Genomic DNA, 12,520 nt, shown 5'->3' on the forward strand with positions numbered 1-12,520 from the left:
GCCCTGATGCGTCTCCACTGAGTCCAGCCGGGTAGCTGCTGCCTTTAACCTGCCCTCCTTCCTGCCAGGGTCCGGCCCCTGTTTGCTGCGGGTATACTATCTGGCTCCACCACCTCCCACCTCTAGCTTTAGGAAAAACATTCCTCAAACCATGCTTACCTCTAAACCCCACAGCAATTAACACAGAAGAGGACTGACTTCTGTGACCACAGGTGGTGTTTCTCCCCACATCTAGCAGTGGGCACCAACTGGGTGTCCTCTCATTCATTCCCAATGCTGTCTACCCAGAGATAGTGTCAGGTCCCTCAAGATGGGGTTCTCACGACCCCTTCCCTCTTTGAGTTTGATAATTTTTCTGCTCACAGAACTCAGGGATCACTTATTTGCATGTACTAATTTATTGTAATGTATATTACAAAGGTTGTATAGGAGAAGAGATGGGCAGGGTGAGATGTGGGGGAAGGGGCACGGAGTTTCTTTACCCTCCCTGGGAACCAACCACCCTCTGGGAAGTCTTTGTGTTCAGATGTCTGGAAGCTCCCCAGACTTGGTCTTCTTGGGTTTTTATGGAGGTGTCATTATAGAGACAGGATTGACAGCCATGCAGAAATGTGGCTGGGCAAAAAGCCCAGGATGTAAACCCAGCAAGGCCTGCCTGCTCAGCCTCTTCCTGCCTCCCTGTGTTGTATTCCTTCCTCCAGGTCATGGCAGGGCCCTTTTTGAATGGGAGTCTTTTGACCCACAAGCAGATTAGAGTTCCACCTTGGTAGGTGAAAGGAGGACAAGAGAGGGAGTTTCTGTCTCCTGAGGCCTCAAGCGTCCCAACGTTGTAATGAGGAGTCAGGGAGTCAGGAAACTCCGTAGGGACCGTAGATAAAAGCCAGTATACATACATCATACCACCACAACATACAACGACATGGGAGGTGAATTCCTTTAGAATTCCAAATAAAAAAGATACACAGTAGCTCCTGACTTTTAGCCAGAGGCAAAACTATCCCTCCATCTCCAGGTAAACCCAATGCGTTCTCTAGTTTTGAAAGAGTCTTGTCTTCTCGCTTCAGTGACACTAGTGAGACTTCTCAAATGTCATCTTTAAAAATGTGCATTACCCAATTTAGTTGGGAACTTGAACCCAAAGGTCAGGGCCAGCCATCAGTGGCTTTGGAATCTCTGGGTGATGCCGTGTCCAGCTAGGGTCAGCCAAGCTCCACGCTCCTCCTTCCCTTGCCCCTCAGGGGAGGGGGGTGAGGAGGGGGGTGCCGAGGAGGGGGCACCTGAGCTGCTTAGTCCCCCAGGCACAGGCAGGTTCCAGTTCTTCTGGCTTTGGAGATCATTCATTCAGATCTTTGAGTAGGCTCACGAGGTCTTTATTCCTCAGATAACCCCTCTGTGTGTGGTTCTCCGGAAATATGTGGCCCCTCTTTCTGCCTCCTGTTAGGTGAATACAGTCATTTAAAAGGGGAGGCACTCAGGTAAGGTAGGAGTGAAGGGGATGGCTAGGGCAGGTTGGGAAGAAGTAATTTGGGGGGTAGATGGGACTTTCTGCTGCCCCTGAAAATTATACTGGACGATGAGGGCCTGGCTCTTCTGAGGATAAAATTTGATGTAAGAATTTTTTTTTTAAATGTGCAATAGAAATATTTAAAAGCTGAAAGTATAGAATTGCATTGACAGGTAAATGCAGATAGAAAGGACATATAAAAACCAAACTGTCTTTCCAAAGGGATTTGATAAACATTGGTTTTCTTACCAGTGTTCCTCTGAATGCAGCGAGGGTATTTAAAAAGAGAGATGAAAGACTTGGGTCTTGGACATTTGAACAATTAAGTAGGGAGTCAGAGCACTTACTTTCCCCTCAAAACAACATGTCCATGATAAACTGTGATGAGGAAGTAATGCTCCTGTAACCTTTTCCTTTAGTGATTTATCTCTCTAATTCCAGCAGATGAAAGATGACTTTGTGCCTGGGGAGAGCGAGCAGATCAGATTAATTTGTGCCACCACAGCGCTGCTCTATTATCCATCCTTGGAGAGTTTTGCAATCAAGATGCTTTTAGCAGACACGCAGTGGAAAGGCCGCTCCTCTTGTGGGAGCTAAGCTTTGCCCTCTGAGTGTCTCTGCACTGCCTGGGCAGCGGGCCTCTTTTTTCCTGCTTCACCCTCACCGTTCCTGTCCTGACTGCACAACAGACAGGTGTGGCCCATGGTGAGCAGCCAGCTGCAGCCCCCAGAACCCCGCACACAGGGCGTCTTCCCCTCTAAATGGGTGCTCACTCTAGGAGACCTTCAATTGTCGCCTTTTTGTGGGTTGTTCCCGCCCTTCGCCTGATCAGTGTCAAGCATGCATTTTCTTTTAAGAGTGGTTTTTTTTTTTTTTTTTAACAGTGACATTGCATTATGGCCACCTTAAAAAACTATTTTTAAAAAAAGCACTTAATTGGGCTGCGCCTGTGGCTCAGTGTGTAAGGGTACCGGCCCCATATACTGAGGGTGGCGGGTTCAAACCCGGCTCCAGCCAAACTGCAACAATAACAACAACAAAAATAGTCGGACGTTGTGGCTGGTGCCTGTGGTCCCAGCTACTCGGGAGGCTGAGGCAAGTGAATCGCCTAAGCCCAGGAGTTGGAGGTTGCTGTGAGCTGTGTGATGCCGTGGCACTCTACTGAGGGGACTCTGTAGGGAACTCTGCCTCTACCAAAAAAAAAAAAAAAGCACTTATTCATCCCTGATTCCATTTCCCTAACATACCCATATCTTCATCCTCTGGGGGTATGTGTGTGTCTATATATGTGTGTATGTTTATGTATGTATAGGTGTATTTATTTTCATATGTGTGTTTATGCATGGATAGGTGTATGTATATGTGTGTGTTCACATAAGATTAGATGTATGTATATTTATGTATAGATGTATGTCCATTTGTGTGTGTTTAGATGTATGTATATTTGTACATGTGCTTAAGTATGTTTAGATGCATGTACATTTTTGTGTTTACATATGCATAGATGTATGTATGTGTGTTTGTGTACTGCAGATGTCTGCACATTTACGCGTGTTTATGTACACATAGATGTATATTTATGTGTGTGACATTTTTCTGTCACTGTGTGAAAAATCTTGGCCTCTGCTCTAACTGCCTTTCTGCTCCTGATCTGTCAACGGGTATGGTGTGGTGGGAGGAAAGGGGGCTGGGGGGTCAGGTATGAGTCCTGGCTCTGTCACAGGGTGGGGTGTCCGTGCGCGAGACCCTCGTCTGTCCGTCCGTCGTCCTCCTGCCTCCCTGGCTCTGTCCTGTGCACGGGCCCCACTGTGAGCTTACGGCTGTCTGGCTGCAGAGCTGTGCGATGTTTTCCCACCCCTGAGGTACGGAAACTGAAGCTTCTTAAGTATTGCTGTTATGAGGATTCATTTTGCTAATGCCTGCGAGGGGGGCGAACACAATAACAACCCAGCACAGAGGAAGATGCCCGGGAAATGGAACTCTCTGGTCAGCCGGCCTATCTCATCAGTTCTTCTGAAATTTCCATGACGTCTGCTACTTCCCTTTCTTAGTAGCCTGAATAATAAAGGGCAATTACGTTCATGCCTAGACTATGCAGGAGGTTTCTAACTGGGCCTTATGGCCCTAAATCCATTTTCCATTAAATTCTTCCTATCACCAACATGCACATTTCCAAAGCCTTGCTTTTGTCCCTGTTGCTCTTAGTTCAGCATCTTTGGGTAACTTTTGAGGCTCATCACATATATTCTGAATTTCCCACTGGGCCCTCCAGGCCCTGGAAGGACTCTCTCAGCGGGGCCTCTCCTGTGGGGATTTCAGCTCTCAGCAAACCTGCATCCTTTCCCACCTACGGCAAGGAGGCGCCCTCTTTGGTCTTCATCTTCTAACACGCGTGCAGGGAGTTGGATTCTCATTGATGAGAAGAAAACAGCCCATGAGCCTAGAATTTGGAAAGTTCTAGCCTTCCTGTGTGTCTTTATCTGTTTGTCCTGCTCCAGCGGAATACCTGAGACCGAGCCATTCGTTAATATAAAGAACAGAGGCCTTTTCTCACTGTTTTGGGAGAAGGTAAAGAGACAAAATGGGGTCAGACTCAACCTTTGTAATGGCATTAATTCTGCTTGTGAAGGCAAAGCCTTCCTGGCCCCGTCACCATCACCTCCCAAAGGTCCTATCTCCTGACACCACTGCAGTGGTAACCAAATCTCAGCTTGGGTGTTGGAGGGAACAAACAGGACCGTAACAGGCAGAAATGTCTGGTAATTTCTGAGGATATACTGCTTTTTTATATGTCGTTATATTCAACGAACAACTGTAGAGTGGTATGCGATGCCATTTGGAGCTAAATTCCTAGCTTTCAAGGAAAGACTAACTAGGTCTTATTATTATAATATTATTAGTAGTAGTATTAGTATTAGTATCTTCTCCATTATACTATCCATAAAAACCTCTTAGGGAATGACTCGTTAATTTTTGTAATAATTATTTTATTGATCTTTAATATTATTTATTTATCAAATCCATGCTGAGCTTAAAAAATATTTGCTGTACAGTAGATTTTGCTAGATTTGTGCAGGGACTTTCCTGCCTGGTGACAGCATCTGTAAGCACATTTAGGGAGTCTCATATAATATTTATAATCAGCTATTCTCTTTGCATTTATATTTTATTTTACCCATAGACTAGAGGGTTTATATGCCTCTGTGTGTGTGTGTTTTGGTAGATAGGACGGTACAAAGTGTTTTAAGTTCTGATTCCTGTGTTCTACCATGGAAAACTCTTTCAGGCTCTGCCTCTCCTCTCCCTCAGCTTTAGAGAGGAGAAGCCACAGTTTAGACCCCCTTGGCCCCCGTCAGTGCCTGCATTTTGTGACTCTATTATCTGTGAGTCTGATTGATATCGACTGTTGCTGATTCTCAAGCGAAATGCCTTCGGATTGCTGTTTATGAGATTTTATCTGTCAGGAAAATCAATTGACTTCTGACAGCGAGTAACCCTGTTTGGAAAACAAAGCTTGCATATTAAATCACGACTATCCTAATTTTAGTTTTCTCTTCTCTCCTCCAGTTTGCTGTTTTGTGGTTCACAAGAGGTGCCATGAATTTGTTACGTTTTCCTGCCCGGGTGCGGATAAGGGCCCTGACACTGATGTAAGTAGCCTGGAAACCACCCCTTGGTATTAGTGTCGATCTCCGAGCTTTAATTTTTTTAAATGCCTGTACTACTGTTGTTTTGGCACAAACTCCTGATGGAAAGGCCCAATTAGTCTCCTATCACTTTGGCTTGTACAAAAGAACAGATTTATAGTTCTTTCCATCGCTGGACTGCTTGTGTGCCCTCTCCCTGGGCAGCCACCTCGACTAAATCCACCAGATTTATAGCAGTCGCTTCCACAAACACAGTGAGGTTGCTGACAAATTTCACAGCACACATAAATCACCCTTTAGTTTATTTCTAAAGGTTTATTAACACGTAGGGCCATCATTGCTTTTGACCAATGCAACAAGCTGCTCCCAGTTCATCTCACGAGATCCGGGCTGCTTTTTCATTATGTATTATAAATGTTCGTGTTGACTGAAATAATCTAGCATCTGTTTCACTGAACAATGAGCTCTGAAGCTGCCCATGTGTGAACACATAATTTCGTTTATTTGTTTTCTAATTGTGCCCATCTCTATGGAGCATCTCTGTTGCATGTCTTGTTTCGTGAGCGGAGGCCTGGGAAATACCAATATCTCAAATATATCGGGTGGAAAGAAACTTCAGCTGTTACATGAAAAGTAATATTTTTAACTGGAAAAAATGAAGCTTTGCAAGGTAGGCCTGGAAGAGTGGGCATTTCTATTCCAAGCTGCTTTTGCCAGAGCGGTTTGGTCACTCGTCCCTAAGAGTCACACGTTTCCACCTTTAGTGCTTGTTCCCAACAGGGAACTTTGATTTCAGAGTGGCCCCCTCAGTGCAGGCAGGGCTAAGTCTTCCTTCTCAGAAGATGACGTTTTCACAGTCGGCTGTGAAGGATTCAGATTTGCATTGTTGTAACACGCATGGTGAAGGAACTTACCATTTCATGCTTGGTGTATGGGAGCGTGCCACGATGGGGTTGAGATGCTGGTGGAGGTGATGTCACATGGGTGCTGTGGGTGCTGAACCACCCTGGGTTCCCCCAAAGGCTTGCAGAACGCAGGAGCCAGAGGGAAGCTCCAGGGTCGTCTTGTTTTGTATCTTCAGGGATGAGGAAGCACAGACCCATGAATGTCGACTGACCTCCCCACATACAAACAAAACTAGTTAATGTCATTCCTTCCCCACCCGCTTCCACTTTTCATACTTCTCTTCCTTCTAAAGTACTGTCTCCATTTGGGTCATTCTAGAGGAAGAAATTAGAGGGGCCATAAAGTACCAAGTTGTTAAAACACACAGGTCTCATTAGTCCGGTTTGAAGTTGTCCTGAAGCCGCAGCCCCTTTACTTGCTTGCTCATAATTCCCATCTTTATCTTTGCTCATTTATCTCCCCTTCCTCCTACCCTATCTCTACCCCATCAAGAGAGTGGGAGGGAGAGGGGGGTAGGCTGCAGGATGTGAATCTTTTCTGTCTGACCCATTCCTCCTCCTTTTTTCTCCTCCTACTTATTTGTTCTTCCGGCTGTGTATTCTTCGTTGAGAATCTATGACAGGCCAAACTCTGTGCTGGGTCCTGTACAAGACTAAACGAAGGGATTGCTTCTTGCCCTCCTGGACATTCTGCTAGGGGAAGATAGACATTTGAAAAAGTCACTAATTAAACTAGGGAGCAGGTGCATGAAGAGGTTTATGTAAGGGACCTACTCTGGGTGGTCAGGGAAGGCTTCCTGGGAAAACAACATGCAAACTAAGATTTAAGGCTGCCTTGTACTAACCGTGTGTTACCTATTTATAGGCAATATCAAAAACGTACAGAGACTGCATAACAAGTTCATAGATGTGATCAGAGAATCAGCCCCTGTGGGGCATCACCACATCAGCATCACACTCAGGTGTCCGACCTACTTCTCCAGCCGCCCTTGCGTGGTATCCTGGCTCCTTGGTCCTCCTCTCTCATACAACATGGGGGAGCTCCTTTGAATTTTCTCTTTGGACCTAACCCTTCTCTCCTTACTCTGAACTCCCTCTCTCAGCAAGATCAAAGTCCTGATTTATGCCCACTTTGGGTCAGTCGATGCCTCTTAATTATTTCTAATAGCCCCTCCTGTGCCAGAATGTTTATCCTATTTGAATGGTCATTATGTGGTCACCCTACTCCAGTGGTTCTCAACCTGTGGGTTGCGACCCACGGGAACTGTACAAAAGGGCCACGGCATTAGGAAGGTTGAGAACCACTGCCCGACTCAGAGAACCCAGAGCTAGGCAGAAAGCTTCATTGAAGACCTACCTGGGGTGGAAGATAACTGAGACCTCCCATGATCTGATGTGCAGCTAGAATCTCTTCCTACTTTCCTAATCAATTTCTGTTGTATTGATTTTCTGTAGGCACTGAGTCTCATACTTAATAGCCTTCAAAGTGAAGATGATAAGGGATGATTTTTCTTTTTTTAATATGAGAAAGAAAAAGTACATGAGATATTAAATCCAGTCTTTCCTATCTGGTTCATAAAGGATTCCCCATCCATTCTCCTCCAAGGTCTTTGTAAGTAAGAGACCTATGATGAGGACCTTCTGCGGCCAGGGCTTGTGAACATGTCATGTATCTGTGTGCAAGATGATGTGACTTATTATGCAAATCTACAAAGTAAGTCTAGGGAAGGCACAAGACAGCCAGACCAACCTGCACCAGGGCGGTAGCAAGGAAAGCACAGAGGTATCAGAAGACAGCTGAGCGGAGCTGGTAGGATTTTCTTGTTTCTAAGAAGATTTCTGCATAAGATTTCTCTAAAATTTCTAGAGTCATCGATCCAGAAGGGGTATTAAGGGTTTGCCTTTAGGCTAACTTTCTTATTTGTAGACAAGGAGAGAGGGAAGCATATTGGAGAAAGGCCCAGGTGGTCTGGGTACCATCATATGTTGTCTCTCGAGTGTCCAGTGGGAAGGAAGGGGCCGGGAAGGGGAAAAGAGCTTGGTGGGATTGTTGGGGCACGTTGGTAGTTATTGCTTGATGGACTTGTTGAAAGTTCTGGTCAAATGTTTAGAGAAGTGTGGAGAGGCCCAAGAAAGACTAGTGAAAAGAATAGAAGATTCAGGAAAAATGAATCAAACTTAAGAGAAAAAACCTGCCTCACGCATTTATTCCCCTGAAAAAAAAATGCAATTTTTTTTTTATTTTTCCAAAAATATTTATTTATTTAGAGATAGAGTCTCACTCTTTTGTCTAGGCTAGAGTGCCGTGGCATCAGCCTAGCTCACAGCAACCTCAGACTCCTGGGCTCAAGTGATTCTTCTGCTTCAGCGTCTGATTAGCTGGAACTACAGGTGTCCACTACATTGTCTGGCTAATTCTTCTATTTTTAGTAGGGATGGGATTTGGCTTTTACTTAGGCTGGTCTCAAGCTCCTGAGCTCAAGGGATCTTCCTGTCTTGGCCTCCCAGAGAACTAGGATTACAAGCGTGAACCACCACGCCTGGCCTAAAATTTTTAAATTCAGATGTTCTTCATGCCATAGGGCATGGTTAAGATGGACTGCATGTGCTCCTTGGTCATGCTTCATCGAGCTCAGCAGACTCCAAGGCATTCACAGATGAGGAAGAAGTTACAAGCCTTGTGAAATCCACTATTATTATATGTGTTCTGCCATCTTCAACATGAAAGAAAAGAAAAATTACCCCAAAATAAAATAGCACCCAGATTACAGTACCAGATGGGAAGACATTAAAATTTCTTTCGGACAGAGGCACTCTTCAAGTCTCAGGCAGTGGTCATGGTTGAGAGCATGCATTAGTGCAGGGAATCCTGAGAAAGAAGGGCCTCTGGGTTCAGTGGAGGACGCCCTGAAGTTGCTCAGGCCAGTTTCTCAGTCCGCCTCTCCCCCTGCTGGGTAAGCCAGGCTCTTTTGCCAGGCATTCCATACCACGAGGTCTACTTGGAAAAGTGAAGCATTTCCTGGACCTTAAGCACAAAGGAGAATGGAAGATTTTAAAGAACCTGATCTTAGTTCACTTCCGCCACATGTATTTGGAACCAGGGCTCGAGCTAGACAGCTTGGACTCTGGTATGTGGCACATAGAACGGGCAGCCCTGTTCCTCCTGAGGGTTGGAAAGCTGCTTTGAGTGAGTGCAGGGCTTGTGTTTCCAGACGTGGAGCCACAGAACACAGCCTGGGTCTGCCCAGTTCCTCTCCCTGTGTCTGAGGTTTCAGAAGATGACAGTGTAACAAAGATGAAGGTGGCCCATGTTTAGAAATGGCTTCCTCGCTCCTTCTGCCAAATTCAGGTGTGGATGAGGACTTGGAAGGGGAAAGATGCCTTGTCTGGCTTTGGGTGGTGGGAGCAGTGAGTGTGACTCTGCTAAAGAGCCCCAAGTGCTAACATTTCTTTCTTTGGCTGACATTGGTTGCTTCTCCTGCTGGTTTCTCTTCTCTCTCTGGCCACAATGAGGGTGGCAGACTGGGATAGTGCATCCTGCAGGGCTGGCTTCTCTGGTCATTGTTGTACCTTGTCTGGAAGACAGCCAGCATGTCTACAGGTGGCCTCGCAAGCTTGCTGATGACTGCCAGAGTGTTTGGAAAACCACCAAATGAAGAAATTAACTTGCTAAAAGCTGTGGCGGCATGCTTTAGATCTGGGTACACCTTTAAGTGCCTGAAGATCATAAAACTGATCCCTTGGAAGAAGCTGAGAACATTGACTGTAAACACTTTAGAATAAAAAATGGAAACCATTGCACAAATTGCTACAGAGCAAAAGTGAAATCACAGGTAAAGCTGGACCCTGCTTTGGACCCTGCTCTGGACCCTGCAGAGGACTGTATGTCCAGAAAATTGCTTATCATTTCCTTTTTTTTTTTTTTTAAGACAGAGTCTCACTATGTCTTCCTCAGTAGAGTGCCATGGCATCACAGCTCACAGCAACCTCAAATTCTTAGGTTTAAGTGATTCTCTTGCCTCAGCCTCCCAAGTAACTGGGACTACAGGTGCCCGCCACAATGCCTGGCTATTTTTTTTTGTTGTGATTGTCATTGTTCAGCCGGCCCAGACCAGGTTTGAACCCACCAGCCTTGGTGTATGTGGCTGGTGCTTATTATCCTTTCTTTACCGTAATCTTGAGAATTCTCTTGTTCTTTATCCTTTTCAGTGTCTCAGAAACCAAACACATTTTTAAAAAAGGCTGCTAAGTTCTTTAAAATTCAACATTTCAAGGATTCATTTGTAACAAAACATAAAGCATTAAAAATAAACATAGGAATAAATTTGATTAGTAAGTCTTCTATTTTCTTCAGAGTGTACTTTTACATTTAATATGGAAAAGGACAATTTTGTGAGCTAAGCTGTTATACCTTGAAACATTTTTATATTCTTGAACTAACAAAGAAAAGAGAGATTTGTGTGAGATGCAGGAGTTAAAAAGTTGCGTTTAGGAGCAGTGCAGTAAAAGGAGAGTCCTGGCAGTGGACTTGGGAGTCCCTCTTGGCCACATCACAGAAAGGCTTTCGGTACCTTGGTTTTCTTATTTATCCGTATGGGGGTTGAACTATCTGTTAAGGTTGTTTTCAGCCCTAAATTTCATTCCATTCATTCTGTCACAAGTGTTTATTAAGGGCCCTGTACTGTGAAAGATAGAAAGGGAGTTCCTGCCCTTCCAATATAGGGATTATCCTCTAAGAGCAGGGAGAGACCAAGCGTTATACTATAAAATTGCACAGGGTTCTGCCATAGGGGAGGGAAATACACCAGGAGGTGGCTCACACCTGTGATCCCAGCACTCTGGGAGGCCGAGGTGGGAGGATCACCTCAGCTCAGGTGTTTGAGACCAGCCTGAGCAAGAGGGGAACTCCACTCTATTATTTTCTAAAAATAGAAAAGCTAGCTTGGCATAGTGGTGCATGCCTATAGTCCCAGCTACTTGGGAGGCTGAGGCAAGAAGATCACATGAGCCCAGGAGTTTGAGGTTTCTGTGAGGTATGACAACACAGCACTCTACCCAGAGTGACTGAGCAAGATTCTGTCTCAAAAAAAAAAAAAAAAAGACTGGGCCGGGTGGCTCACACCTGTAATCTTAGCACTCTGGGAGGCCGAGGCAGGTGGATTGCCTGAGCTCAGGAGTTCAACACACCAGCCTAAGCAAGAGTGAGACTCTGTCTCTACAAAAAATAGAAGAAAGAAAAACCTAGCCTGGTGGGTGGGCACCTGTAGACCCAGCTACTCAGGAGGCTGAAGCAAGAGAGTTGCTTGAGCCTAAGAGTTTGAGGTTGCTGTGAGCTATGACACTAAGGCACTCTATCAAGGGCAACAAAGTGATACTCTGTTTCAAAAAGAAAAAAGAAGTGGAAAGAAATAAAATGCTATTGAGTTTAGCACAAGGAGCTAGAGGGAGGGAGAGGTGGAGAGAGCATCTAATGCAGTGGTTCTCAACCTGCGGGTCGCGACCCCTTTGGACTGTATTAAAGGTTCACAGCATTAGGAAGGTTGAGAACCACTGAACTAATGGGAGGCTGAAGGAAGGGTTCTGAAAATGGTGACATTTGAAGATACATTTCAATAATTTTTAAAATTTTCTTTAGAAAGTAAGTAGACCAGTATTCTCAAGTTTCTCCAGCCAGCCTCAGGAGGTTATATCTCTTGCCTAATGCTGCAATCCAGCAACACCTGAATTCCAGTGACAGGTATTTGCAAGTGGACTTCTAACATCAGAGACCAAGGAAAGAGACCTGCAGCGTTCTTCATGTCATAGTGGGACACTCCCTCCATCCCCCTCCGAGGAAGCCTTTGCCTAGTTCCGAAACCACCCCCCTACACTTGCCTGCGGGGTACCCTTCCTCACTTTCTGAGATGCCGCAGGAAACCTTAAAAAGAAGTTATTTCAGGGAAACAAACCCAACCAAAAAACTCCACTGCTAATTCTGCTCCTCAGTGGGTGGATTATTTTATGTACCAGATTCACAGTAACAGAAGTATTTCCTACAAGGGAAGGGACTCCTGCTGCATTTGAGCCAAATTAATTTAGCCAGGAATTAAAAATAGCCTCAAAGGCTTATATCCGCATCCACAGTTCTGGTGAGCGGAAGGAGGCAGTGGGGTGGTGGAATGTCCATTCTCTCCACCTACCACGTGTGGCCCAGGGAGAAGAGACAGGGTTGTGTATTACTTTGTGTTCTGTACTGGCACAAAATAAATGCTGAGAAGATTATCTGAGAAGAAATGCCTGGTGTAACTGCAAAAACAAAGTGCTGAGATTTTAACCAGTGACCAGAAGGCCTGTTTTCAAGGGAGTTGCCCTCTCTTCAATTTAATCCCCTGGTTTAAGTCGCCCCTGCCAGGACATATTTCAGAACTCTGCTTTTGCAATGGCCTGTAAGGCCAGTAAGCAGATTCTTCTTTTTTTTTTTTTTT

The 12,520-nt window shown here is 45.2% G+C and overlaps 1 protein-coding gene across 1 annotated transcript in view; it reads left to right on the plus strand.

Moving 5' to 3' along the window:
• PRKCA (protein kinase C alpha) overlaps positions 1–12,520 on the plus strand; it is a 414,246-nt gene that overhangs the window by 161,650 nt on the left and 240,076 nt on the right. Inside the window, exon 3 of the mRNA XM_003786187.3 lies at positions 5,072–5,154. Within this exon, the coding sequence (XP_003786235.1) occupies positions 5,072–5,154 (83 nt within the window). The remainder of the gene's footprint in view (positions 1–5,071; positions 5,155–12,520) is intronic.

Source organism: Otolemur garnettii, unplaced genomic scaffold (assembly GCF_000181295.1).
Source record: "Otolemur garnettii isolate 467f Iridium unplaced genomic scaffold, OtoGar3 scaffold00018, whole genome shotgun sequence".
NCBI lineage: Eukaryota > Metazoa > Chordata > Mammalia > Primates > Galagidae > Otolemur > Otolemur garnettii.